This window comes from Falco cherrug, chromosome 2, assembly GCF_023634085.1.
Source record: "Falco cherrug isolate bFalChe1 chromosome 2, bFalChe1.pri, whole genome shotgun sequence".
Taxonomy (NCBI): Eukaryota; Metazoa; Chordata; class Aves; order Falconiformes; family Falconidae; genus Falco; species Falco cherrug.
Window position 1 is genome coordinate 32,139,196 of NC_073698.1, and position 27,913 is coordinate 32,167,108.

A 27,913-nucleotide genomic window follows, 5' to 3' on the forward strand; every position below is an offset into this window, starting at 1 on the left:
TTTGTTTGCAAGCGAAGCTGCGTGAGCGGCCAGCTGCCGCAGCTCGGCAGATATAGGGTCCCTTGTCAAGCCAGGGCTTTAATTGTGTGTTGAAATGCAGTAAGGGGTTGCTGTACGTGGGTCTCAGGACATGAACAATACGAGCAATAAAATATTTTCCGAAAGTGTCGCCATGAACGTGAACTTGCACATTGAGCAGGAGTTACCTTCAGATGCACCGAATGCTCAGTGAGCAGTATTTCCACAACTATTGCTGGCAGAGATGCTCCTCAGAAGGTCACGTGTAGGATGCGAGATGGGCACAGATTCATACGGTGATTTAGGCACTGCAAATGTCCCCTTGTCCACCCTTGAAGGTGGTCTTTTCCTTGCAAAAATGGCAGTCCTTTTCATATACCAGCCCAGAAGCTGGGATGTATATTCAGGTTGAAGATATCTCTGTGCCCCTGTGGGATCAGGGACACTTCTCCTGCCCCCCCAGGAAGGCAGCTGGGTTGCAGGTGGGCTGGACCACAGCACTGCCAGAGCCCCAAGGCTGGCTGGATAGCAGGCATGAGAAGTGCCATCTCTGCTGCCCACAGATGTGGTCATGCTCCCCAAGCCCAGGCACTCAGTTGAGTGAATCAGTCAAACAGAAATAATCCCAGGGGATTTAGGTGGCAATAACCAACATAAAATAGAAAGGACCTTTTGCTCATTTAGGGCTTTGATGGCAGAATACTTGCACTGATAACTTGCAGACTGAAATTTGCTGGCATAAAGTATTTGTGCAGCTACTAACTACAAATCAGGAAGAAATAAATAATAAATAGCTGGATGTTTGTATTTACTTTGGGAATGGAGGAAAGGATACATTTAAGCAAATCAGTTCACTCACTTGTCCTCAAGTCTGTCTGAAAATATTCTCAAAGTGTCTCTCAGTGCTGCAAAAATTATCTCCTGTTGTCATTTACAAGCAAATGTTAAGAACTGAGAGATACATATGCCTCCCATCTTTAATGTTTTCAGGGGGGGTTGCTTTGTCAGCTGTTTCAACATTCACAATTTCCCACTTACTTATCTACTCAGGCTTCTTTATTTTGTTTTTACGCACAGGCTTTCTGCAGTCTGGCAAAGCCAGTATTGCAGTATTGATTTTGGAAGAGGCAGTTGTGGCAATCCAGTCCCAGGCTGAAGCCTGCACTGTACAGGGGCTGCTCTGCCCAGAGCAGCAGCCTCACCCCCAGCATGGGGCTCATATTTAAAAAGAAGGAAAAAAAAAAAAAAAAGGAAGAAAGAAAAGCTACTTTTATCTGTTCTGCTTTGAAAGGAAAAAGGATTACCAAGGCTAAATAAGCCATTTGAGTACTTAGCTAGCAAGCCTAAATAGTACCCTGATAGGAAGTTCTGGCAGAGAGCTAATTAAATTAACCCTCTTTGATTTATTAACAAGCAGAGCAACATATCACACAGGATTGTCCCATGAAATGAATGTGCTTTCTGATTCCCTCGGCTGCTTCGGTGCAGACACCTCCCAGAAAACCTGGTTATAGGGACTCAAGTTTAATGAGACTCAATGGCTCGAGAAGAATCCCTGCCCACCAACAGAAATACGCACTGGTAATAATATGCAAGAGCATGTTATTTTCCTTGCACTTCCCTAATTCCTTTTTAATGCCTAGGACTATCTAATGGCTAATTCGTAATTTCCTGGCCACCGATATGCAGATGAATGACAAGCAAAAGCCTTCTGCATGTTTAATTATTCTGTTGATTTAGAAGCCACTTTTCCCTCAGTGCAAGTTTCTCTGTGTGTGTGCTCTCATGCATCATGTATTTCATTATTTTTAGAAGCATGCTCTGTGCCTTTTTATGCTCTCATAGTTCCAGCATCCAGTAATTATCATGTTTTGTGTCCAACGGACCTGATCCACTGGCAAGTGTAAATCAGGAAAATATTTCTGACTTTAAATGGAGTTACTCCAAGTTACACCAGACCCAACACCTGACGTCTCCTATTTTTAGTGGTGGGGAAAATGTCATTTGTGTGCTGGGACCCTTGTGAAGTAGCAGAATATAAAATTCAGAAAACTTCAGAGTGGTGAAAATCCAAATCAAAGCCTGCAAATGCACAGACGTGAATCTATTTATACAGCGAGCTCTACTTCTGCTTAACCCCTGCAAGGAACTGCAACTCTCTTTGCATATTTGATTTTTCTCTCTCAGTAAAACATAGGCTACTTAATCTATTTTTGCTACTTCCTAACAGTTTCACTGGTGGGCTTCTTCCCTACGCCTTACATTTAGCTTTGATATCCGAGTGCTCTTTTGTTAAATTAAGGCAATTAATAAATGGAGACGTTAAGCAATCAATTTTGCCTGCATATCTCCACAGCCTTACATATGACTGGCTGTAATCACAAGATAAATGCAATGTGCTGATGTATGGTAATGTTCAATAATACATTCTCTACCAGGCTCAATTCATCAGGGAGTTTCTGGAGGGGAGGCATTCGTTATTGGCTGTCTCCGGACCTCAAGGATAACATTTCTGTCCTTTCCATTGGCCGCCCCGCTGCTGCAAGCCTCTTCCCGTCTTATTTTGATGATGAATATGAAGGCATGCTAAGCCGTGCTGGAGCGTAGCTCTCGCCGACTGCACTCCCTCCCCAGGCTCAAGGACTCAGGGGCTCCCTCGCTGCTTCCCCTGCCCACTGCCAGCAGCAGTAGCAGCAGCAGCAACGCCAAAAGTTGTGATGCTTTTCTTCACCCAGTGCTTTGGAGCTGTGTTAGATCTTATTCACCTGCGGTTTCAGCACTACAAGGCAAAGAGGGTTTTCTCAGCTGCCGGGCAACTTGTCTGCGTCGTCAACCCAACGCACAGCCTAAAGGTGAGTCAAAACATTTTTGCTCTTCTGACATCTTCTCATCACCCCCCTACCCCCCCACCCCCACCCCCACCCCACCCCCACTGGCATTTCTCTGCAGGGAATGAAACGGTGCTCTGGCAGCAAGGAGAGAGTGCTGTTAACACATTGAAGCCCTGGCAGAGAGGATGTTTGCATTGTCTGGCTGCATGATTCCCTTTGGAGCAAGGAGAAGCTATCCGCTGCTCCAAGCCATCATGGGAAGTCTCTGCTCCCCCTCCCCAAAGTTTCCTCAACCCTTTCACCTGTGTAATGAGCACGCATATTGCAAGCATCTAGGAAAAATGATTGGAAAAGTTAGTTGGATGAATTAATGTCCCTTTTTGCTGGAAGGATGCTGAGTGGTCTCCCAGGCTGACACCCAAGCACAGCGGGATGCTGCCAGGCAGTGGGGAGCAGGGAGAGGGGGGATGGCAGCAGAGGGGTCTCCAGCTGCTGTTCTTTTTTGCATTTTCGGGGGGGAAAGGCTGTTTCTGTCTCCTGAGGGGAGTCTGAAGGCATTCCTCTGGTGCTGAAACTGTCCTTAAGCTGTTTGCAAGGTGAGTCTATTTTAGGCGGGAGAATACATTTGCCTTAATGCAAAACTATTTATAGTCCCCATAAAGCATTTCTCTTACTCGCACAGCTCTGGATTTTCACTGACAAAGTGTCAACAGCTCCATCTATGCCAAAGCCCTGATGTTTGTATGTAGAGAAGGAGCAGCAGGGGGAGAAAGAGACTGGGAGGCTTTAATTACTTTATCACAGTAGTGAATGACCAACTTTAACAAAGTGGCTCCTGTTCTGTGGGAAGTCCTTGCAAACCTGACTTGCAATGCCACGCTGCTAGCCCGACACAAGCTTAGAAATTAATTTAATTCAGGACAACTTATCTTTGGCTCTGTTGAGGTCCCTGCGAGGAACTCGGAGTGGTTGCAGGGAGCATCTTTCCTGAGCTATAGGTCCCAGGGAGGTCCGTTGATGGGGTAAATCCCTCTTCAGAGCAGGACCTGTCCCCCCAGAATGGCAGATTTCCCAGAGTTGTATTTCCAGTCTCAGGCTGCACTCAGGCAGCAGGACAGATTCCCCACAAGGGCATGCTCAGCCTGAGAAGCGCAGTTGGCCGGGGCAGGCTCTCCCAGGGGATGGAGTGCTCGGGTGTGGGCTCGCCTCTCCCAGCATTGTGCTCCTCCACCAACACAAGCTATTTAAAAAAAGCACAGCCCTGTCATTATCTGAAAGGATCTGGCCATCCAAATGGATAAAAGAAATAGCCACATTCCTAAGTGCATGGGGAGATTTTGTAAGTGAATGCTTCTGTGCTCGACCCCTTTTATGTGTCTGTCTCCCACTACTTTCATCTATAATTTTAATTATTTAAAAAAACAGCTGAGAAGGAAAAAGCTTGTTGAAGGTCACAACACAATTTCAGTGCCAGTGGCACTGTCTTATGAGGTCTCATAAGCACACAGAGGGGTGTCCACCGACTGCTCCACTGTACCTAGGATAGTCCTGAATTTATCAGTTCAGTTCTTCTCAAGTAGCAGATTTGCTGTTGTAGGAGCTGCAACATTTTACCTTCGAGCATACCAAAAAAAGCTGATGTTTCTGTTCCTCTCTTTTAAATACACAGAGCACTTCAGTTTATTAAAATCCCCTGTGGCCAACCTCTCCACTGCTCAGACCCAAAGCCCGGTAGAGAGATGAGCAATCTTGGTGCTGTCTTGGCAGCTCTTGAAAATAGGCATTGGATGCAAAACTCTCTTGGAAACAGATGACAGCCTCTAGGAAAAGGTCTGACGTGTCAGTGAAACCCCAGTAGGAATCATCTTGACCTGGCTAGGAATTCCTACCCCTATAGGATGGCAGTGGGAACCTGATGGCATGTGTTTCCCCACACGGGCCTGTTGAGACACCAGGCAGATGGACAAGCTGACAAGAAACCTCTCTGCTCTGAAAAAAACCCTCTGACTATAAAGTGAAATATGCTTTGAAGGTGGTCCCAAGTTTACCCAGCTCACATCCAGCCGGGTAAATGCAGCAGGCTTTAGCTCTGATCTGCTCTCAAGGTGTTCAGTGTGGTTTCCCACCAGTTCTGTAAGGAATGCACCACCACTTCGTGGCAGCACCCAGAAGTGATGCGTGGGTTGGACCCCTTTGTGCCCAGCACAGCACTACCGACACCCACCCACCAGCACCAGTGAGGAGTGGGAGCCTGTAGGCCAGTGCCAGCTGTCTCTGAGCGAGACACCTCACCCCCCCTGCTCTTGCCTAGAGATGAAGATGTAGTCACCTCTGGATGGCAAGGCACCTTGTCCAAAAACTGGTGTCAGAGACAAGCCAGATGAACTTGCTTCTTGGGGTGCCCATTTGTCCCCCACGGATGCTCAAGGAGAGGCTGTGGTTGCTCCCTTGGGCAGCCTGGAGCAGACACTTCTGAAGCTGGGACAGGGAAATCCCCCCCAGATTGTCCTGTATGCCAAACAACACCTGAGGGACCATTAAAAATGAAAGGGCCAAATGCATTCCTCTGTGGTGGTTTACAGTATTATGACTACTTTGATGTTTCATAGTCTATTATTTCTAGCTGGATCTTTTCAACTGTAACATTCTGTTGACAGCCCCCCAATCTATCTTAACAATTGACAAGTGGAGTGAAAACTGTATTAAGGTTCGCGGTCGATGAATGCAAGCCTGCTAGGTAACAAGGACTAGGAGCAATGTAATTTCTCTCCCTTACCTTCAAGCCTTCAATGTTTGTGCTTATTTCAAAATCATAAGCTCTTTGCAAAGGAATTATTTTATTCCCTATCTCCACAGCACCTGGGCAACAGGGCTCCTGGATGACTGGTGCAAGTGATAAATGACAGGCATCATATTCTGGTGTCATTATGCACGTTGACATCCCTCACATAGGTCAGGTCCTTGATCAGTGCCAACGGACATAACTCCATTAAAGTAAAATTGCAGCAGGACCTCCGTTCTTGCTCCTTCCATCCAGGGGAGTGCTCAGGGGTGGTGTCCCAGAGATCTGGCATCATGTAAAGCAGTTAGTGAGTGGCAAAGGGCAGGGGAACCCTGCTACCCTCCAGGGAAAGGCTGCAGCAGCTCCTGTTGTCACAAACCCATAGCTAGACCAAGGGAAGCCTCCAGTAAAGTTCTGTCAGCACGCTGTTGCTGCAATCATAGCCCAGACCTCTGACCATGACCAGAGCCCATCACTTATGTCTTCCTTTAGGAGAGGTCTGGAGGCTGGCAAAGAAGCACACACTTAGAAAGAAACCTGTGCCTTTCTTCCCACTGAAAGGCTCATTAACTGGGAAGGCTGATGAGTGATTCAGTGTATCTTAAAGGACAAGACAGTAAGAATGTCAGCACAGACACCTCTATTGATCTGCTGCTATTTTCCCTGGGCACGACAGGCTGACACAGGCAACTCTAAACAAGGAAAGACAATTTTGCAACCGTCCCCCTTCCATTTCGCCTCTTTGGCAGGGGTATGAATAGGCAGGGGCAGGGGGTGTTTTGGAGCCTCTTTGTACTTCTTGCCGCTTTCTGCTCTTTGTCCTCCCACAAGCTTCGCCAGGCATAGCAGCGGCACCTTACAATGCAGTGCTACACTGGGATCAAAATTCACTGGCAAAGCAGAGAAAACCACATATTTACCACATTACTATAGGTCACCTTTGCTCTTAATCATATTATATGCATTACCTTGTAACCTGCCTTCCTTCAAGCGTACAGTCGCCATGAATGTCTCCCCTTGGAGAGGCATGGCCAGGCAAGGGAGCTCCCCAGCCAAGTGGCTGCTCCCTCCAAGGCCATATTAATTCAAGGAGCACTGCTTATGTTACTGGCTGCAGACCCCAGCATGCAGGGAAAGTTTTAAAGGTGCTCCGTGCACATGGAAGAAGCAAGCAGGGTTTGATGGTCTAGCGGAGATGAGTCTCACTGAATTCCTGTGCATTTTCCCCCTGTTAGTAGCAATTCTCCCCAGCACTGCTAATTGCAGGCTGGGTAGAAGGGGAAGATGGGCGGTGTGCCCTTGCTCCTTAGTTGGCATCAGTCTCTGCCCCAAAAACCAGCAGTACAGGGCAGGGGACAGCAGTGCAATCACAACCCAGATGGGTGCCGATGCTTTTCAAGGTGTTGTGTATGGCTGGGTAAACCAGATCTTCTTCATTCAAGAATTTTTACACACAACTTTAACTCTTTGGAGAGTATGAAAAATGTTTTTGTAAAGAGTAAAAAAGTGTGTCTACAATGCTCTTGTAAAACCCACCCATCTACATCTCTGTAGGACTTCAAGAAACTCATTGAATTACAAAAAGAAGCATATTTAAAGGAGGGCATAAATAGTTCAATCTTACAATCAGAAAGGGTTGTAGCATGGTTTATGGGCCAAGCTGTCTTCTAGCTGCTTTCTAAAGTAACAAGCAAATCTGTTCTGAGTTAGGGAAGGGATCTTAATCCTGTTATAACAGCTTGGCTCCGTGCGCAGTGGCCAGCCAAATAGCATTGTAATCCACTTCATGCCCAGCAGGATTAAAATGCTACGGTGCATTATACCCCCATGAGATTTATTTATTTGTTTGGTGCAAGGCAGGAGAGGGTCTCTGAAACCCCTAACAACCTCCAGACATCCTCTGCCACTGTCTCAGCCCAGACATCCTCAAATCTCCCATGCAGGGCTGTGATTTGGGGATCTCAAGTGGCTTTTGGCCCCAATGTCCAGCAGGATCATGAGAGCTGTGGCCAGAGGGGCTGCAAAACCCCCTGCTGCCTGCAAACTCAGGCTCCTGGCAAGGCACCTGGGTCCTGTCCCAGCTGTGGACCAGGGCTGTGCGAGCACTGGGCACCTCAGGCTTTCAAATCCTTTTGCAGACATGTGGAGGGAAGCAAGCTGCGTTGCTCTGCCGCCCCTGCTTCTGCCCTGCTTTGGTTTGAAAAGATTTCAACGAGCAAAACTGGAAACCAAGCTGACCTCAAGCATCTGGGGAGCTTCCATCTGTCAATCCACAGCTGCCTGCAGATGTGATCATAATGGTGCTCTGCAGAGGCAAGGCAGAGCATGCTCTGGCAGTTGTCCCTGGTGGCTCTCCATCAGCCACTGCCTGGTCCCAGGGACTCCCCTGTCCTGTAAGGCACTAACCTTGTGCCCACAGACCCACACACCAGCACAGCCCACAGGACGGCAGCGCAGGGTGGTGCGGGCTTTGCTCCAAGCACGCTGCAAAGGAGGGCAGCTCAGAGCTTCAGCGTGGTCTCCCAGAAAAACAATTCCGGCGTCTTCTCCGTGAAGGGAGAGGGAGGGGAAGAGCTGCCATCTCAGAAGTTTCTGTGTTAAAGTGCTCCAGCTTCCTTCTCCCCACCGCCCACCCAAAACCCACTGCAGAAAATTAATTACCACTGTTAACTGGCCCTGCCTGTCAGGCTACAGCTCTGGCAACGGGATAAAGTAGGTAAGCATTGGGTCCTTTCCTAACCACGTTTCATTTTGAGGGTGAATTTCAGTAAACCCAACCTGGCTGCAGGATGTTTCAAGTCAGATGTTATCAATGGAAGACAGTGCTGTTATTTTAACATTAGAGAAATGCCTCTCCCCTCAACAGGGTGTTTGGCCACAGGGTGAGGAGTAGCCATCAGACACCAACACATACAGCTTTGTAATCCACCCACTCTGATGTGGCTCGGTATATCGAGAATTTCTCGGTGCAGCCCTTTGGGTTAGACATAACCACCCAGATACACCCCTTGGGAGAAATGCTGCCCCAAAGCAATTGCTGTGGCTAACACACGGGGTGTGGAGGAAAGAGGACTGTTTTAATATAAGCCTTGATTACATGAAATGAGTGCTGAGGTCTCAGTCTGCTTCCCAGTTAAGTCAACCCTAGACATTCTCACAGCTGGCATTAATTAGCACACGTTGCTGGTTGCCTCAGGTAGAGAAGCTGAGCACTGAACATGGTCCTGCAAACCTCCCATGTTAAAAGGACCCAGGCCAGGTTTCCAAGCATCATGAATTTTGCCTCAAAGTCAGAATTTGCAGGGAGTATACATTTTTGTTTCACTGTTAAGATCGTTGCCTGGCATCAAAGGCATCCCAGCACACTTAGCTGGGGCGCCCTTGGAAACTTCCTTTTTTTCTCAGAGACAGCCTGAGGTTCTTAAGTGATCCAAGAAACCGAGTTTAAAGGAAGCACAACGAATCCCAAAAGCTCCAGTAAAGCAAAGGAAAGGAGCTGCTGTGGCTGTGCCCTGTCTCGCTGGGGTTTCAGCACTTCATACACCATAGAAAGCCCACAAGCCTTGTCCTGGCTGACTCAGAGCTGAGACATTGAGTCCCTCCTGGCACCCCCAAAACTTTTCCATCACAACAGGCAATCAGCGTCTCTCAGCCTGATGCAGAAGAGGGAAAAACAGTGAATCGTGCAATTTCACAGGGCAGGGAGGATGACAGGGATAGTCTTGACCCAGCTTTACTGGGGCCTGAGCGAGTCAGTGAGGAGCATGGGAGGGCACAGCCATGCTCTTCTGGCTGCACGAGACTGAGGTGGAGAGGCCTACTGCTCCCCTGGTGTGCTGGGAGCAATGACCATGGGAGTGATGATTGTGATGGGCTGCCCTCAGCACCTCTTGGTGGCATTGTCCCTAGCACAAGTCCCTGGCACAGCATGGCACAGTGTGGTGCAGAGCCATGGTCCTCCCTGGAGCTGCTGAAGGTGGGTGCTGGGAGGCACATGAGCCACCAAAAAGGAGAAAATTCCTTTGGAGAGCTGAAAAAGATTTAGGTAATACCCTTGGCCTGCTTTTGTTGTGATTTTTGCAATAGAGGCGAACAGAGCTGAACCACCATGTTTGGCTGATCTGGATCCACCTTCTGATGGAGCTGGAGAGAGCCTGGTCCTGAAGTCTCTGCTTGGCTCTGGCTGAACGCAGAGCGGCAACTTCGCAGCCCACCTCTCTATGCACATACTGTATTTGGAAATGAAAAGCATGGATGCTGAGACATTAAACAACTCATCAAACTGCATTTTCTTTCTTACCGTAGCTTTTCTCTTTTTGTTAAGTACCTTTTCTTGTGCGCTATTGTTCCTTCTGACCCTGCACGTTCCCTGCTATACCATAGTCTTAAATGATAAGAATCGCCTCATCTGTCCTTCAGTAACCTAATTTTGGGCTTTTTTTAGTCCAGCTGAAAGGAAAGCATCACTAATTTCACAGCAACTTTGGGTCTCCTATTTCCCTCTAAGATCTTTCAGAAGAAATCACAATCATTCAGTCCTCCACTTGTTTGGTGCCACCAATTTCCCTATTGCTTTAAAACGATTGCCAGCAAGATGAGGAGGGCTACAAAAGGCAGTCCGTGTCACCACTTGCAGGTGCAGCTGGTGAGGAAGCCAAGTGCCTTACATACCGACAAAACATAATTGCCATTGCACACTGGATCAGGGCGGGAGCAGGCAGGTCTGGCTGGAGGTGTCACAGCTGCCTGTTGTCCACTCAGCACAGTGAGCCATGACTATGATCCCTTCACCAGTGCTGGCAGAAGAGAATATCTTCCCTGTGCTTTGGTGTGGTGAAGCAAATCCACTTTCAGCTGGAATTTAAGCTGGTGGTCTGGCATGCACGCTGCCAAGGTAGGCACATGTCCCTTCTGCTTCTATGCTGCAGAAGCAGGCCGCTGGGCCAGGCAGTGACCTCACGTGGTTTTCACAACCTCCCATGAAGCTCTTACCCCTAGAGATTATTGAGGGCTGTGCTGAATGGCAAAATTTCAGTTGTGCATGGAGATATCCTGAAAATTGTTCTGGGTGACCTGCTGCTAATAGCCACCTGCAATACGTCTGCTCAGCTCTCCCACAGAGCTCTCCTCCAAAGAGGAAAAAGCATCCTGGCACTGCTGATAAATTGCCTGACACATATGCAGCGTGGAATTTGAAGCACTTTATTTATTTAGAGACATTTCTGAGCATCTTATATAACATTAATGGATTTATCTTTAGCTCTCCCCTTTAGTCTCAGCAACCACGTGGAAGTGTCACTGGGGGACAATGGCAGAGACCTCTGAGCACTTTGCATGTTTATTTTGGTATACTTTTTGTAAAAGGTAGAAATATTTGAAACAACTTTGGAAAGGCATCAATCAGGTATTTCCACACCATATGCAGTGCTTTCAGTTCTATTCTTTTCTTCCAGGGCAATTTCATCCTGAGCAGATCCAAACTGAAACCCCTTTTCATTCCATATTGGCCTCCCCAGTATAAAATAAATCATTTTCAGAGCCTTAGTGATGTTACCAGTAATTTACACATGGAGATACTGATGTAGCGAATTGCTCACCAAACCCTGGGAAATGCATGGCGGAGAAGAGACACAGATCCCTGTGAATATCTTAAACACAAGATCACACACTCTTTCACATCAAGTGCCAGCTGAAATGGGAAGAGAAACGGAAATGGAGCATAAATGAGACATAAAAAGATGAAATTGGTAACATCCCCTTGCACAGAAAACAAACACTATAGATGAGCAAGGAGGCAGATGCTATGGAGCAGAAAACCACATCAGCAGCAGATGAAAATGTTCTTCTACTCTTACGGACTGCCATGTGGAAAATAAGCAAAGTAATAAATGTGAAAATGGAGTAAATAGCCACTACACAAGGATTACATAGAGCAGCTGGGGTAAGAGGACAGTTATGGTCACCTTCAGGCTTTGTGGAAATGACAGGCTGAAATGGAAACGGCAGGATGGCAGCAAGTGGGCTTATCACAGTAGTGCCCTGAGCTCAGCGAGACCTCGCCAGGTTCATTGTCAAGCATGTGCACAGATTCAAAAATATGTATTTTTTGCAGGATCAGACCCTTTCTCAGACATACATATTTAAAAATAACCAAACTTGATCCAGTAAAAGACCGTATGGAAAACCCGCTGGAGTCCAGCAAACTTATCCATCCCTTCTAAAGAGCACAGGGCAGACTGAAGCCATCTTCCTCTCTAATAGGGAAGTGAGCAGGGATGTCTCACCACTGCGTTGCTACATCTGCTCAGGTGAGAATACCTGACTGCGTGCCCGCATGTGTTATCTGCTGGTTGGACCCCCATGGTGTGAAAAGGCACATTACAGACCAGTGGGGCCAGGCTTTGCTTGTGGGGCAGTACTATGAGTTGCCTGCTCGTACCACCTGAGAGCTGAGGACACCTCTGTGGTGCAATATCTTTTGGAGTCTAGGATCAGTGAGATGTGTTGTCCTCAAAGGAAGACTGTCTTTCTTGCCACTAACAATCAAGGAAGCCAGAAAACTAGCTTGGGATGGATGTCATTTTTGTCCAGCTGAAGCTAGATGAAATTAACTCCACAAATACGCTACAGTTTTTCTGACTTATGCAAAAGAATATCCAATCAGGATAATTGTCTTCTTAAGATAAATCCAGAAAATTTGGGCACAGTAACACCAAGTATTATATTCACTACTATTTTACGCAGGTTCAGGTAAGACAACCTGCTTTCCACTCCCCAAAAACAAGCTCTGAGGGAGTTTTCAAATACAGCAAAATAAGGTCTGGACACATAACTGCAGAGTGAGAGCTTTCAATTTATTTCTACTACAAGGAACTTCTCATCATGCAAAAAGTAGGGAATAAATTTTTGAACAAAGTGACAATGGAGAATTTCAGGCAAAGCAACTGAATAAACCATAGATGCTGTCACCATTGCCAGGCAAGACAGAGGGGCAAAGGGGTTCTGGTGGACAAGCTGGATGTGAGCCAGCATTGTACCCCTGTGGCAAAGGCCAACATCATCCTGGGCTCTGTTAGCAGGACTGTAACTTGTGAGACCACGTCCAGAGTACAGAATCCCTGGTGTTCCCTGCCACCGAAAAGGCACTGAGGCAGAGGAGCGAGCCCAGTGAGGGGCACCAGGCGGGTCAGGAGGCTGGAGCACAGGATGGGGGAGGAGAGGCTGAGGGCTGTGCTGGCTCAGCCTGGGGAAGCGAAGGGAATTGCTGTCTACAATTAACTAATGGGACTGTATAGAGAAAACAGAACAAGACTCCTCCCACAGATGCACACTGGAAAGGAAACAAGGACTAGACATAAGCCAGAGCAAGGGATATTTTGACTAGATATGACACAAAAAGTCCTTATCGTGGGAGTAGTGAGGCACTCGCACAGGCTGCCCAGAGAGGCTCTGCCATCTGCATTCTTGGGGATTTTAAAACTCGATGGGACCCTGGGTAACATGAACTATCTTTGCAGTTGACCGTCCCTTAAGCAGGAGTTGGGCAATGTGATGCCCAGAGGTCCTTTCCCACCTGAATTGTTCTGTATAATACCAGTTTATGTGCAAGGAGGGGGGCAGTAGTACAAGGGTCTCAAGTACAACCATTGAGTGTTTGCATCAACAACAAGCAAGCCGAAGTCATATCAAAAAGACATATCTGAAAAGAATGAAGAAGGCAAACAGACATGTGGGACACACTCAGGAATCCTAGGATCAGCACAGGAGACTGACACTAGCCAAAAATTATGAAGCTATACCAGTTACACAAGTATCCAGTAATTTAAACTCATCAGAAATGCAAATCCTTATGGTAGCCCAAAGCCCATAGATATTACCAGCTAATGAAATCAGTCTGGATTGGAAAGGAGGTCACTGTGGCAGATAAAGGATGGCAAAAGACAGCAAGACATACTTCAAAATATGCTTCAACATAAGCACTCTTATTAGTAATTGCAAGCAATATGAAATAAATTCTGAAGGGGAGAGGGCAGATTGTTCAACATCTATCAGAAAAGGCTTTGCACCCCAGAACAAGGGTAAACATGCTCCTAAAGAGCGCTGAGTGGAGCAAATAATGTGGAGCAAGTCACATGGAGCAAATAATCCATTTGGATAAATCTGCCTTTCGTTCTCCTGATTGGGCTGGCTGCCAGCAGGACAAACTTTCTCTGGGTTTATTCAATTAACTGCTTCATGATTACTTTCCCCCTATGGCAGGATTCCTAATGCTTCAGACCCGCTTTTTGGCCTGTGAGCTGTGTTAATTAGCTGTGCAAAGAGGTACAAAGCAGAGAGGCTGCTTAGGTAATGTCATTTCTGTTCCCTGTCTGGATTCTGGGTCTGCTCTAGGCCGGATGGAGTCTGTTTCTGTTTGTCTTTGATCAGTGACAGCCAGAGGTCCTACACAGGTTTTGGTGACTTGGAATGAGATAGCATAATTAGAGGTGAGGAAACACTGATTTATACAGACTTTTTTGCCCAGATCATGGTTTGCAGTGTGGAAGTCTGTGGGTGACCTGTATTTTGTTAGCTGAACATGCTGCTATCCCACATGACTTTGTCGATCCCTTAAAAGTTGTCATTGCCCTGGTGCAGGGGCAGCAGAGGGGGAGACAGAGCTTGGTCCTCACACCACCTCCAAGTCTTGTCACAGGTCTTTGTGGGTCTATTAAAAGAGGTTTTATTCATGTGTCAGACTGAAGAGGCAGCTGAAATGCAGGCACATGTTCCCCTTTGCTGCCTTGGCTGTGGGAATGTGACTGCCTGCAGCGGCCGCGCAGATGCTGGGATCAGGAATGTCCTGGGCCACCCTAACAAGCTTCACCAGACAATATCTGACAGGACCCTGAAGCATTGGTCCTTGGAAAATGTTTTGCTCATTTTTAAGGTTTGTTGGCCTGGGGGAGATATTCACATTTCATTTTCTGTCCTCGCATTCCTACCAAATAGTTGTGATGTGATCAGGGGCTTGTCTGGCTCATTTGGTTTCCTCTCTGACATCATTCTGGCAAAAGTTTTCTGGGGACCTCTTTGCCCTTGTTGAGTCAAGCAATATCCCATATAAATATTTGCCTCGAGACAAGTACTCAGGTTTAGAGCTCTCATTATCTGTGCTTTTGGGTGTAGGTGAAAAGACACGTTTTCCACCGCCACACACCAGCCTCGGCAGAATGCAACCCAAAGAAGGCAGCAGTGCAGCAGGAGCACGTTTTTTATAAATGGGGGGGTGTTTACCTGCAGACAATTCATGGTTATGCCCAGGTCAAGATTTAAAGTGTAGCAGGAAAACTGACACAAATGCTCAAAGTAATTCACCGTTGCTTCATCTGGTTTCCCACTTACAGCCAAACTGGAATCTTTCATCCAGTTCCTGCCTGGAATCTCAAGGACCTAGATCATACAGGAAATAATACAGCTTTAAAAATAAAACAGAACTTGTAAAGGGTTTCTTCTGCCATAGAGAATAGTTCAAAAAAGAGACTCAGAAATGCTAAGGTCATGCAAGGTTGCACAAACATAACCACTGGTTTGTAAATAACTGATTATAAAGAATGAATTTTCTTTCAGGCTATTGGTAAAAGATGAAGGTGCTATCAGAAAACAGATCTGAAGCCAGCTTAATCTTCAGGAGCTTCACAAGGCAACTGGAGATAATTTAGTGTTGCAGCTAAACACAAGATTACTGGTGAGGTATCTTTTAAAAAAATTTAAGCTTGTAATGATTTTTTAAGAATAAGCCAGTGATCAGAAAACAACATCCCAGTTCACAGATAAATCCAGACTGCATCTGGGTATTTTGCCTATTTGCTGCTTTAACTAAAGCAACTTTAATTTGCCAGAGGCCAACCAACAGCCTATAGCAAGAGAACGCAGTCTGATGAAGCAGATGTTGGGGAAGGGAAGAACTTTTCTTTACTTACTCATAGGGAAAATAAATTAATTGATACAAGAAGCAGCCTTTCAGCACTTTTTGTAGTGGTAACTTTTGCTTGTTGACTTTTACAACATGGAAGAAACTCGCAGATCAAGTAGCTTCTGAGTTGTTTTCATGGAAAAGGACCTTTATGCTCTCTACAGGCAAGTCACGAAGTGGGTTGCAGCCCACTGCAGTCCTGGCTGACTTGTAATTACAGCTCAGGCACTCCAGTCAGACCCGTGCCACCTGGTGTCTGCAAATAGCTGAGTGCTAAAAGATGAGCAAGAACCTAGTCCAGCCCTCTGCAGTCAAGAAGTCCTACAGGATAATGTATTTCCCTGGTGGGGAACAACCCCAGCTCTTGGTGGGTATCACCAGACTTCCCCAAGACCCACGCAGCCAGCACCTGTTCCTGAGTTCACAGGCAAAATCAGGCTGAGCTCCCTAAAGAGCCCTCAGTGATGACTGACCCGATGCTCTGAGCCCAGGCCACAGTTAAAGGTGACAGAGAGTCTGTTGTGCTTACCTCTGTACCCAAAACAGCTTTGCCAGCCTTTGAGCTCACCAACAGCACAGGCAGGCTTCCCATCCCCTGCCCAGCTCGCCCCAGCAGCTGGGGTGCAAGCAAGGATGGAGCAGAGATGCAGCAGAGACTGGATATGAGCCAGGCTGATTCTAGTAGATAAATAGCTGCATTAAGCGGCTACTGTGCCTGAACTAACAAGCCCTGCAGGAGACAGGATCTGTTCACTGCAGCATCCTGCCAAGGCACTGTGGTTTATCTGCCTCCAAACCTGACGGGCACATCCACATGCTGCAGCAGTTCGTTGTGCCACTGGAGCTGCGGGGGGAATCAGCGAGCTGGGATGCTCTGCAAGTGTCTATGCCTTTGGTTTCTCTCTCTGCAAATGGGGATGAACAATGTTCTCCGACTTTCTATTGGAGAGTAGGTGTGGCGTATTAGTTCTTAATGGTTGCATAGTGTAATTATTTCTTTGTTTTGTGACCTTCTTTAGAAAAATAGTTATGAGGTAGTGTGGGAGGATCTCGATGTACAGTTGGACTCGATGATCTTCAAGGTCTTTTCCAGCCTGAATGATCCTATGATTCTATGACACCAGTTAGGTGGTTTGGGATGGAGGCCAAAATAGTCAGATCTGCTGTAGGTTAAGCCGCTGTATGTGTGTGAGGGACCCATCTGCAAAACTGGCCCTGCTGCCACAAATACTGTGAAGCTGCCAATCCTTTTGGTGTCAATCAGGCTGAGGTGATACACTTTTCCAGTCTCACAGTCAGTCTGTAAATATGCGAGACCTAAAATGAAGATGCTGAAGCTTCATTGTAGCCACCTAAGTTTATATTTTTTTTACCTTAATCCCTTAATGATGATTATACTGTAAGTAGAAAATATAAAGCATTTTAGAAGCATTAAGGAATACTTAGAGGGCTCATTAATCCACAGTTAATATGCAGCCACCACTGAGAGGGAACGAAGCAATCATGCTGCCTCAGCATTACACAGCATGTCATCCCTGCCTGCCTTCAGAAGGGAAACAGAGGATACCCGCTCCACCTGGGACCATGGGGGAAGGTGGAGGTGGACAGAAGGTGATGTTCTAAGGTACAGAGCATGAGGCATGCACAGTGCCCTTGATGCTGTGCACTGGGGTTTTAGGGCAGATCTGCGCCAACATCCTGACTTTTTCCCTAACGAAGACAGCAAAGTTGGCACCTTCTGCTTTCAGCTTCCAGTCGGAGTAAAATCCAGCCACCTAGGTAGAGGTCAAAGGCAGTGCTTTGGAAAAGCATGTGTCAGTGCAGCAACCTCTGTTTTTCCCTGGCAAAGGCAAAACTCTTGGAAGGTCAATCATAAATCATCTAGGCTTCACCACACAAATGACCTGCTAAAAAAATAAATGTATGGGAGTATTTGCCTGCCTTATCTTCACTGATAAACAAAAGTGTTCTTCATCGCTTTGGATTTTCTTGGTGGTTCTCTGTGCACAACAGCGATTAGGCTGTGCCTCATTCAGTTGCAAGCATAATGAGTTCCCAGAGCTGCAGCAGAGGCAGAAATCACAGTGTCTGCACCACAGCTATCCAGTCTCTGGGCTTTAATTCCAGGAAAGCTTTAATTCTCATAGAAAACATCCTAATACCATGGATCAAATAAAAAAACTTGTCAACTCAGCGACCTCCAGGAAGTTCTTAACCAACAGAAAATTCAAGGGGGTACTGTGCACTGCCTTATGACAGGGTAAAATGAGAATGGAGAGGCAAGTTAGGCAGTAATAGATGTACATGTATGATGTGGTCAAAGGCAAGATCTTCCTTCATCCTGCCAGGGAACTTAATTTTCCAGATACCTGTCACCATATGAAACAAGTGCTGAGGCTGTCATCGTTCCAAATGATTTTATTTTCATGCGTTATCTTCACTCCCAATATACGAGATAAGACTAAGGCCATGTGCTGGCCATATTATGTGACCAGATAAACTGCATCTTGGATGCATGGCCAAATTATGGCTAAGTCATGGCCAAATCTCCCAAAACACACAAATCCTATCAACCTGGGGTGGCTGCTCCAGTTGCAAAGCAAAGAGAGGAGCAAGAGCAGGAAGCCTGCGTTTCTGGTGGGCTTGCCTCTCAAATCCAGTCCTAAAGCTGAAGAAGGAAAAACATGTATGTGCTCAAGGGGGTAAATCCTTCTCTGGACAAAACCCTGAGGTCCCAGGCCTGCAGCTGTGCCCCACAGCTCACTCATGGGTACCACCCCAGTGGGAAGCAACCTGTGGTGAACGTACAAGATTGGCAGCCACCCCAAACTTCATGGCCAGGAAACAGGGTTTGTGGACCGGTCATCCTCAAGATATAACAGCTTGCTGCAAATCAGCCCCCTCCTTCCTGCTCCATGCTGCCCTTGTCGCCAGCGTGGATATATCCCTTGCACCTCCTTTAATCCAGAAGCTATGCCTGGGAAAGCAATAAATGCCATATCATGATGTGATGCTCCTGATTTTCCAGAATTCTTATCTAAGCATAATCCATTGATGTTATTTAATTACCATAAAGCAGATGCCTTATAGCATCCAAAATACATCTATTTGCCTTAATTTTATGGTATGGTAATTAACAACCAATGACTTATTCAAAACATATTTACAGAGGGAAATGTCAGAGTTGCATCACTTTTTCATGCCCAGTAAATGCACCTGCAATAACCAATTTGATATTTAATTAGCTTGCTTATGAGCTCACCTCTGAGAAAAATTATTTCAGAGAATGTGTTAGCTATGATGCTTAAGCAGATTCTCAGAGAGGATGCACTAGCCTGCAGGTCAGCAACAATTTCTTGCTTTGTTATGTCAGAGTGTTTTGCTGTTCATACAGGTTTAACATAGTTATACCCTTCACATCATTTTGAAGTTAAACTATTAACCACACAGAAAATCAATATGCAATAGAACAATGTTCATTAAGCAAACCATAAATCAACTCTTCTGTAGACACAGCAGATACCAAAGGCTTTCATAAAACTCCTGGCATGCTATGATCAAAGGAGAGGAGACTGTTACCATGAAGATCACAATTCTGTGCATCAGATCTGGGTTAAGCAATTGTCCTGGTTTCAGCTGGGATAGAGTTAATTTTCTTCCTAGTAGCTGGTACAGTGCTGTGTTTTGGATTTAGGATGTGGGCAGGGTTGATACCACACTGGTGTTTCAGCTGTTGCTGAGCAGGGCTTACCCTAAGGCAAAGGCTTTTCACTTTCCTGTGCTCTGCCGGTGGGCGAGGGAGCAGGGCCAGGACAGGTGACCCGAACCAGCCAAAGGGGTATCCCATACCACAGAATGTCATGCTCAGTACATAAACTGGGGGGAGTTGGTCAGGGACCACCAATTGCTGCTTGGAGACTGGCTTGGCATTGGTCAGCAGGCGCCAAGCAACTGTATTGTGCATCACTTGTTCTTCTTGGGTTTTATTCCTTTGTTTCTTTTTGTTATCACCCTTTTCATCATCATCATCATTATTATTAGATTTTACTTTATTTCAATTATTAAACTGTTCTTACCTCATACTGTGGGTTTTAACCTTTCTCTGATTCTCTTTCCCATTCCACCAAGGCGGGAGGAGAGTAAGCTGTGTGGTACTTAGTTGCCAGCTGGTGTTAAACCACGACAATGATATATACACGCCAACAAATATTAATTGGGAAGGGAATCTGTCTGTCAGGACCTAGCAAGTGTGTGGTCCTTCAAAGGTTCCTTCTGCTGTAGCTCCCTGGGTAGGATGGGACTCTCACAAGTTAAATGGCTCTTCCATTTCTGCATCATGCTTAGGGATATAGTTCCCCTGGGAAGTGCAGCATTGGTCCCTCAAATGAGGGTTAAACCACCATCCAGTGGGATCACTGAGCTGCCTTTTAAGCCACCAACCCCAGGAACTGCAGGGCAACACGCTTGTGTCTTCTTTGACCTAAATGAAGTGCAAGTCACAAGGCTGAGGATTTTCAAATGTTTGTCACTGACTTTGTGTGCTCACAGCATGTTCATCCGTCAATGAGGACAAGCATCTGGAGGGAGCCTGTGAAGCTGGTGCAGGGGCAGGCAAAAGGAGGGATCCCAATTGGAAACTTCACTGACATAACACAGGGTGAAGCTTTGGTGAGGGTACAGTGAAATTTTCTTGCCTCCCAGACATAGATTCACATCATTTAAAGCCACAAGAGGTTCTTATGGTAACCTGACCAGACCAGCTGCACAAAGCTAAGATCTTCCTTAGGAGCTCAAAGCCATAACTTCAGCTCCCTGATGTCTTTTAGAAAGAACTCTAGTTTGGACAGAGTGACTTTTATCAATAGAGATCACGTGTCTATGGGCAAAATACGGTATTTTTAGAAATGGTACTGTCAGCAGAAAAAAAGGCTACATTTTATTACCTTGGATGGCTCTGGGGAAGCTGGGAAGACATTGTTCAGTGTTTTCTCTTTCCTGAATGTTAACAAAATAGCAGCAACTTGAGATCCCCCACAAAAGCCTGGAAATTAAGTATCCCCTCCCCTCTGCTTGGGAGAACTTTGTTATCCCCCCAGAAACACTATGTCTGTTGTAAAAAACGGAGTAACTTTGCTGGGGGTTGGAGGGGAGGCAGTGAAATAACCCCAGAAAAATCAATTACAGCTGATTGACAATAGAAGTTTGTATCTATACGGTGAGACTCCCCTTCCTCGGGATAATTTTGCAATAGCCTTACATTCTCTCAGTGCTCAACACAACAGCCTTTTTTCTCCACGGCGGCTTTTCCCCATGCTTCTCTCTCTACCAGCTTTCACAGGTGCAGTTACAGCTCATGTTGACTGCTGGATCAGCACTTCTTGCCCTGTGAGATTTCGTGAAAGTCACCCCAGCTTGCAAAACCACCGACTGGTGCTTCAGCACTCTGTAAAAGCCAGCGATGCCTTACAAGCACACAGCACTTACCCCACAGCAGAGCCCCAGCCTTCTCTGCTGCTTTCTCACAGTAGCTGCAGCACCCTCCCCCTGCCCCATTTTGCCAGATTGCTCCTTTACTTTCCCCCCAGTTGCATCCTGAACCATCCAGCTGGTTTCCCCATCCAGGATCAGGCAGAGAGCACTCTCCCTGCACAGCACCTTCTCCTGCAGGCTCCTGAAGCAGCCTTGGTCATCCCCACATCAGGGACATCAGCTGTGGGCCTTCTGCTCCCTCAGCCTTGGGGGTACCAGCCTGGCAGGGTTGCAATGCCTTAATGCCCCACTTCTGTTCTAATTAAATATCGAAACTTGTTTTAGAGGACTGGATCTTCTTGTGGTGGATTTTTTGTTGTTTTTTTTTTTTCCCCCTGCAGTAAAGAGTCCATGGCTCATTGGTCTGGAAAATATCATGCTTGTCTTTGGCAAATAGCCAGGCTTTCATACAATGTTCCTCAAGTAGAAACTCCCAGTCCACTTATAAATACTGTCACCTACATTTTAGAGATGGAAAAACCAAGGCCTTTCTGAGGTTAAAGCAAGGTCTGAGACGCAGAAAGAAGAAAGCCCCAGCCTCCTCTCTTTTCATTAAGAAGGCATTCTCAGTAATTCTGTGGAATGAGAGACGAAACCTCCTCTGAAGTCAGGGAAAGTCTCAGGGGCTCAGCACTTACAGGTTCACACCTCCCATCAGCAGAAAGAAAGGTCTTTTTTTGAAGTTCATAAAAATACATTTGATTTTGAAGTTACAGAAAGCCATTAATTATGCTGGTTTTGGAGACAATCAGTCCAAGCACCTGCCACATACAACACACAGAAATACAGTGCTAAAAAAAAAAAAAAAAAAAAAAAAAAAGGAAAGTAAACATAAGCTGCTAGAATTTCTACTGCAGAAAAGGTGCCCATTGAAGGACAGACACTATTCCCTACCTCACCTCAATCAAAGTATGTGAACCAGGCACTTAGTGAGGACGTTCCAGCTCCTGTCAGGGCTGTTGTGCCGGACTCAAAAGCCTGGAAAATAAATAAGTAAGCTAAGAGCTACTTTCAAGTCTGTGCTGTGTCATCTGGAGATTACATTAAACTTGTTATCCAAATCATAGAAAAAAATGAAGATGCTGTTGAGTCTCCAGGGGCAAAAGTGCAAATTTCACACAAGGTACCTTCTGTTTGTCCCTGAAGGCAGTGTCCATGGGATGCCACCTTCCAGCTATGTCTCTGCTGGTGCCCGTCGCAGAGGGGGAACCTACAGCAAATGCCTTCTGCTGATTATTTAAGAGAAAAAGGGAAGTTTTGATTGAATTAGATCTGTGGTGGAATTTACCTAGGAATAAATTGCAGCTAAGTTTTATGTCCCCGTTTCACAATGGGGAGTCCATTGTGCTCATTTCTTTGGGATTTTATCCACCTTTGAACCAGAATGGGAGAATGGAGTGGAATTGGGAGATAGTTTCAATGCCAAAAAGGGGGACTGGGTTTTGGTCCCTTCCCTTTGGACTGGTACATTCATGTCTCTGTGGGGCTGGTGATGACCCCAGGGCAGGAGGGGTGCGCGATGGCACTCCGGTGGCAGCAGCTCTGAAGCTCAGCCTGGAACTTTGGCCATTCTGCAAACTGAGCTCCCTGGAGAGCAGTGAGGTGACTGACCTGCAAGTGGTAGAATCTGTGTTTTTCTAATCACTCGAATTCACTGTGAAACTGATGATAGTGCAAGGCTTGTACTCTTTCTTCTTCTTCCCCTTGATATAGCCAAGTGGTCCGCTGTTAATGGACATGCATAAACTGCTTGGCACAGCACGTCCAGCACTGAGAGCAGGAAATTATCATTTCAGGGCCACCGCTAAGAAAACCTGTGGAAGTGTCTTGGAGCAGAGTGAAAATCTAGTACTTGGGGATTAATTATCTGAAATTTAATGAGGCCAAAAGCCAGGTAGCAATTAAATGTCCATAGATGGAGAGGGTAGTTTCATTAGTAGACTTCAGTGGTGAGGCTGGCTTAAAAAGTTTTTGCTCTCTCATCTCAGTCTGTTACCAATACTATCATTTTGGGGACTGTGCTGTGAACTAGATTGCTGTAGTGATTTGCATTGCAAACTCTTCTGGGGCATTATATTTGAGCTGTGACATTTCAAAATTAGGTTCAGGTTTCTGCCAAATTGGAGCGACAAAGATACATGTGGATGTGTGCATACATGCACACGTGCATTTATACACATCAGTATAAATGCATTGCAGGAGTGGTGTTTGCACAAAGTACACTATCAAGCCCAAGACTGGTGGGTTATGTCTATACTGTTAAATGAAAGAGGGATGGGAAGCAACCTCTTGCCTGAAGCTAAACGCCAGTGACTCCTTGAACCGGTGAGGGTTAGCTCTCGCTATAGCAATTTCACCTTGGAGAGGTGTAGCTGGAGAGGGCAAAGCAAGCCAGGGAGTGAGCTGATAATGTATGTGGATGATCAGGAGTTCAGTGCTTGGGTTCACTACTTGATTTTCTTTTGCTGGACATAGCCACATATCCTTCTTCCTGAATGTACCCAGCTCCAGATATTGGCTTTGCGTTTTGGGCCCATCTGTCTGATGTAATCAAATTCAGAATATTTTGGTATGATTTTTGACCTTCTTAGCTTTATTTATATACATAAATACATGAATAAAAGTTTTTTCACAGTAAATTATACTTAGAATTAGTCAACAGGAAGTCCTGCTTTTTCCTTTATGTCAAGAAATATGTGAACAGTTCCTATTCAGTGCTTTTAAGAAAAACATGTTGCGTGGTAAAACTCCTGGCCACTGTATCATCTGCCATATAGGTGTCTACTTTGCATTAGCCAAAATCTAGTCGTATCCTCTATTTCATCCAGTCCGTTTTTTCTGCAGAGTTCATGTTTCTCCCCGAGTACAATAACCATAACACTTCATTTATTGCTGTCATAGCAAGGAGATCAGACACACTCCCTGGCTTCTCTATACAATATAACAACTCTGGTTATGTAAAATATTTCAATAAATTATTGCCTCAAACAGGATGCAGACAACAGGATTAAAACACTATGGCATGACACATATAATGAAATTATAGGCACACTACCTGACTAGGTATCTATTAGTTTGCATATGGAGCCTAGGAAAAGACTTGAGGAATTAGAGATCATTTTATTTTTTAAACCATGGATCAGAATACAACCACTCTGGGCTTGAGCAGAGCCTAAAAAGACTGATAGTTTTCTTACAGCCATGGACCAGCTCTCCATCATATATTTTGTTTCTTAAAGCTATAATGAGATCAGCCATAGCTCAGCTTTCCTGAACTCTCCACAGGCTTGTATCAACACAGATGTTCATGAAGAAGAGATAATGGTTTAAAAGCTCTAATTCTGTTACCCTCTCTGCCATCTAAGCTGGTTCTAATGTGATTAGGAAAGTCCTTTCTTACTTAGGCATGGTCAATTTGTCTCAAAGGAGGTAGGGAAAGGAGAACGAGGGTGCCAGTGCTGGCTCCATGCTCAGAAATGTTATCGTGGCTGCTAGGAGACTTGTTAATGCGGTGTCCTTCATCACATCCAAAGGCAGTGGGGAGTAACCCACTTAAGTCATTCCTTCTTTATTTGCATTTATCTGGAAGCAGTGGGCTGCCGCGTTTCCACAAATGTGCTTTACACAAAGAGTCTCCCAGGCCTGGTCACTGTGGCTGCACCAGATCAGGCTGGGTTCATCATATCTGATTTATCACACAGCTTCAGCTCAGTGTGGTGGTGGATAGCAAGAAATCCACTGCATTGGGCAGCAAGCTGCCAAAGTGTTGACGTAACACATTCAGCTGCCAGACTTCCTAAGCATTTCATATCAAACACAACCAGAGGAAGAAAAGTTAATGCAGTCATAAGGAAGTGTAGCTTACGGTCAGAAAATATCAGGATGCTCCCAAACCATCAGGAGCTTTTGTGAAATAGTAACAGTAACTGAGTCAGGGAGGAAGCCCTAAAGACACGTTGCTGCAGTGTTGCCCAGCGGGTCAAGATTAGGCTGTCAGCCCAGGGAACATCATGGCAGCAAGTTGCAAACCAGAGGGTTGCGGGGGTGTCATGCTGGTTTCAGAGCTGTGAAGGTCATGCTGGCTTCAGAGCTATGTGCCACCAGAGTGGGGCTGGAGCAGCAGGGAAGGAAGGCAGGAAAGCCCATCGGAAAAGAGACAGATGATATAAGTGGTGCTGCACGTGCCTGTGGTCAGACCACACCTGCGCTGTGTTTTGGGACAGCCTCACACCATGGAGGTGTATTGAAAGGTTAAAGAGAAGATCGCTTCTCTTCTGCACTTACCTAGAGCAGGCCTGGGTGGAGAGAAACACCACTGAGCTTTCACATGGGCACTCTTGTCCGGCCACAGAGTGTAACCTTCCACTTCCCTCTGCTGTAGTTCTCCATCACAGCTCACAAACAAACTGATTTTTAAAAGATAGTGTTACTCTGTTCCTACAGCAGCTGCTCAGCCCGTGCCTTTGCCATCACACCTGAACCATGAGCGGGCTACCACAGCTTGGGTTAACCTTTATCTGCAGGGGCTAAAGACCGTGCAACCAGTTTTTACTACCAGCTCAGCCTATTTCCTTGGGGAACACCTCTGACAAAGCTAGCACGCCAGTCTTGACCTCATTCTGGCATGTTGCCCTGACCTCTCATTTCGTATGCACTTATTTTCTGGTCAGCCTGCTGCAAATCACAAAATTACCCTGGCAATTCCAGCTGCTGGTGCTCCACACTGCTTGCTGTTCATGTGGTTCCTCCACTGCAGACAACTGGTGCAGACGACTGCTGTTCAAACTGCATGGGCAAACGTTTCCTACTAACTTTCCCTATAGCTGCTTCTAGTGTAGATCTGGGGGCTGTCATCTGGGCTGATTGCACACCCTTGCGCTTTCTCTGCGTAGTAGTGGTGGATGGCATGGAGCAGCTCATTTGTTGTTTGTCCCTTCTACCTTCCCACAGCGTCGTATTGCAAGGTCTTTCCCCACTGCTGGATTAGTTGCGGGGATGGCTCAGCGCTGTGGACTATCTTTGCTATAAATGGTACAAACACAAGTTTGTTTCCAAGTGTGTCACTCTCAGTGTTTCAAAATTTTTCACCTCCTGCTTTTTTGGTCTCAGCTTTGGGTCATGTTTCAGCTTCCTTTGCCAAACTGCTCTTCCATTGAGTGTGGGTGCCCCTGCAGCTGGCATTGTTCAAACAGGATTTTCAGAATTACAATAGTAGTATTGCTGAGACCTTATACAAAATGGGAAGGTTTTTTTCAGGTCTGGTGCAACCAAATGTTATAAACTTCTAGTAAAATTGTTACTTTCAGGCTGTGGCTCCTTGTTTGTTCTGTGGCACTGGAGTCCTGGAAGTTCCATTCCCATTTCCTTCATGTTTCAGCAATGTTGCCAGGGGACTACAGAATTTGATTTATTTTGTGCAAATGTCCGTTTTCTGGTGCCCTTTCCTTTCGATCTTCACTAACATTTCTTGCCTTTTTGCCCTTGGTGGTGGGTTAATCCCATCCAGCAACTAAGCACCCACTGTCTGCTCACTCACTCCCCATCAGCAGGATGGGGAAAGAATTGGAGGATCAATAGTGAGAAAAAAATCACAAGTCAAGAAAAAGACAATTTAATAAGTGAAGGAAAGAGAGAAAACAAATAACAAGTGATGCAAATGCAGTCACTTGCCACCTCTCACCAGCAGACCAATGTCCAGCTGGTCTCCAAGCAAAGAGTATTTTGGAAAGACTAACCCCCCACCCCCTCCCCAATTTATTGCTGAGCGTGACGTTATGGAATATACCTTTGATCAGCTGGGGTCATCTGTCCCAGCTGTGTCCCCTCCAGACTTCTCACCCAGCCCCAGTCAACTTGCTGCAAGGCCAGAGTGAGAAACAGACCTCGATTTGATGCAAGCACTTCTCAGCAATGACTAAAACATCTCTGTGTTATCAATGATGTTCTGGTCACAAATCCAAAGTCTAGCACCATATGGGCTGCTGTGAAGAAAGTTAACTCCATCCCAGCCAGAGCCAGTGCTCCTCATTTTGATTTTGCTCCACAGCCTCCGTGACTCCTAACTCCTTGCACACTGCTCTCTTCTGGTGCCAAACATACAAGATACACGACTAAACGGAGGGTCCCATTTTACCCCACGAAGGGGAATAGGGATGCCTAGTATAGATGCAAAAGCAGATTGGGAGGTGAGCCCAGAGGGCTATGCTATTTACCTTGACTTTTAGGAGAGCCTGTATTGAATGGATCATACACAGATGCCTGTGAACCTATGATGTTAGGTAAGATGAATCACACTTTTTCTTGCTGGACGGGATTAAGTGACCTCAGAACTTTGAAACACAAAGGATAAAACATTAGCCAGATTTCTCTTTGTGAGATAGTAGATACTCTAGCCCAGCAGACTGGAACCTTCCACGACCTAAATAGTCTACATCTTCAAAGCTATTTTTTTCTGTGACTATTACTAAAATCTGAAATTTTGTCCTGAAAAAGTCAACACCTACATATTGACATACTACATATATCACTTTCCACCATGACATACTACAGACATCACTTCCCACTTGTGTACAAGTGGAAATACAACTCTGGCTGTGTTTTTTACCCTTATGCCTTTGTGGCAACCCCTAACACCAATAAATCACAATGAAAATGTTTCGTTTTCATTAGTTGGAGCGATGATGAAGATTAAAAGGGAGAACAAGAACAAAGAAACCAGATTTTCTTCTATTGGTCATGCTGGCTTTCTATGCTGGAGAGAGGAAACTGTAACCCTCCTTTTCTAGGTCACTTTGTTCA

General features: G+C 45.9%; 1 protein-coding gene across 1 annotated transcript in view; it reads left to right on the top strand.

Annotated features, from left to right (window-relative positions):
• Positions 1 to 2,579: 2,579 nt before the first annotated feature.
• Positions 2,580 to 27,913, top strand: part of SIAH3 (siah E3 ubiquitin protein ligase family member 3) — a 47,771-nt gene continuing 22,437 nt past the window's right edge. The window contains exon 1 of the mRNA XM_005433230.3: positions 2,580 to 2,870. Coding sequence (XP_005433287.1) covers positions 2,736 to 2,870 — 135 coding nt within the window. The 5' untranslated portion in view covers positions 2,580 to 2,735. The remainder of the gene's footprint in view (positions 2,871 to 27,913) is intronic.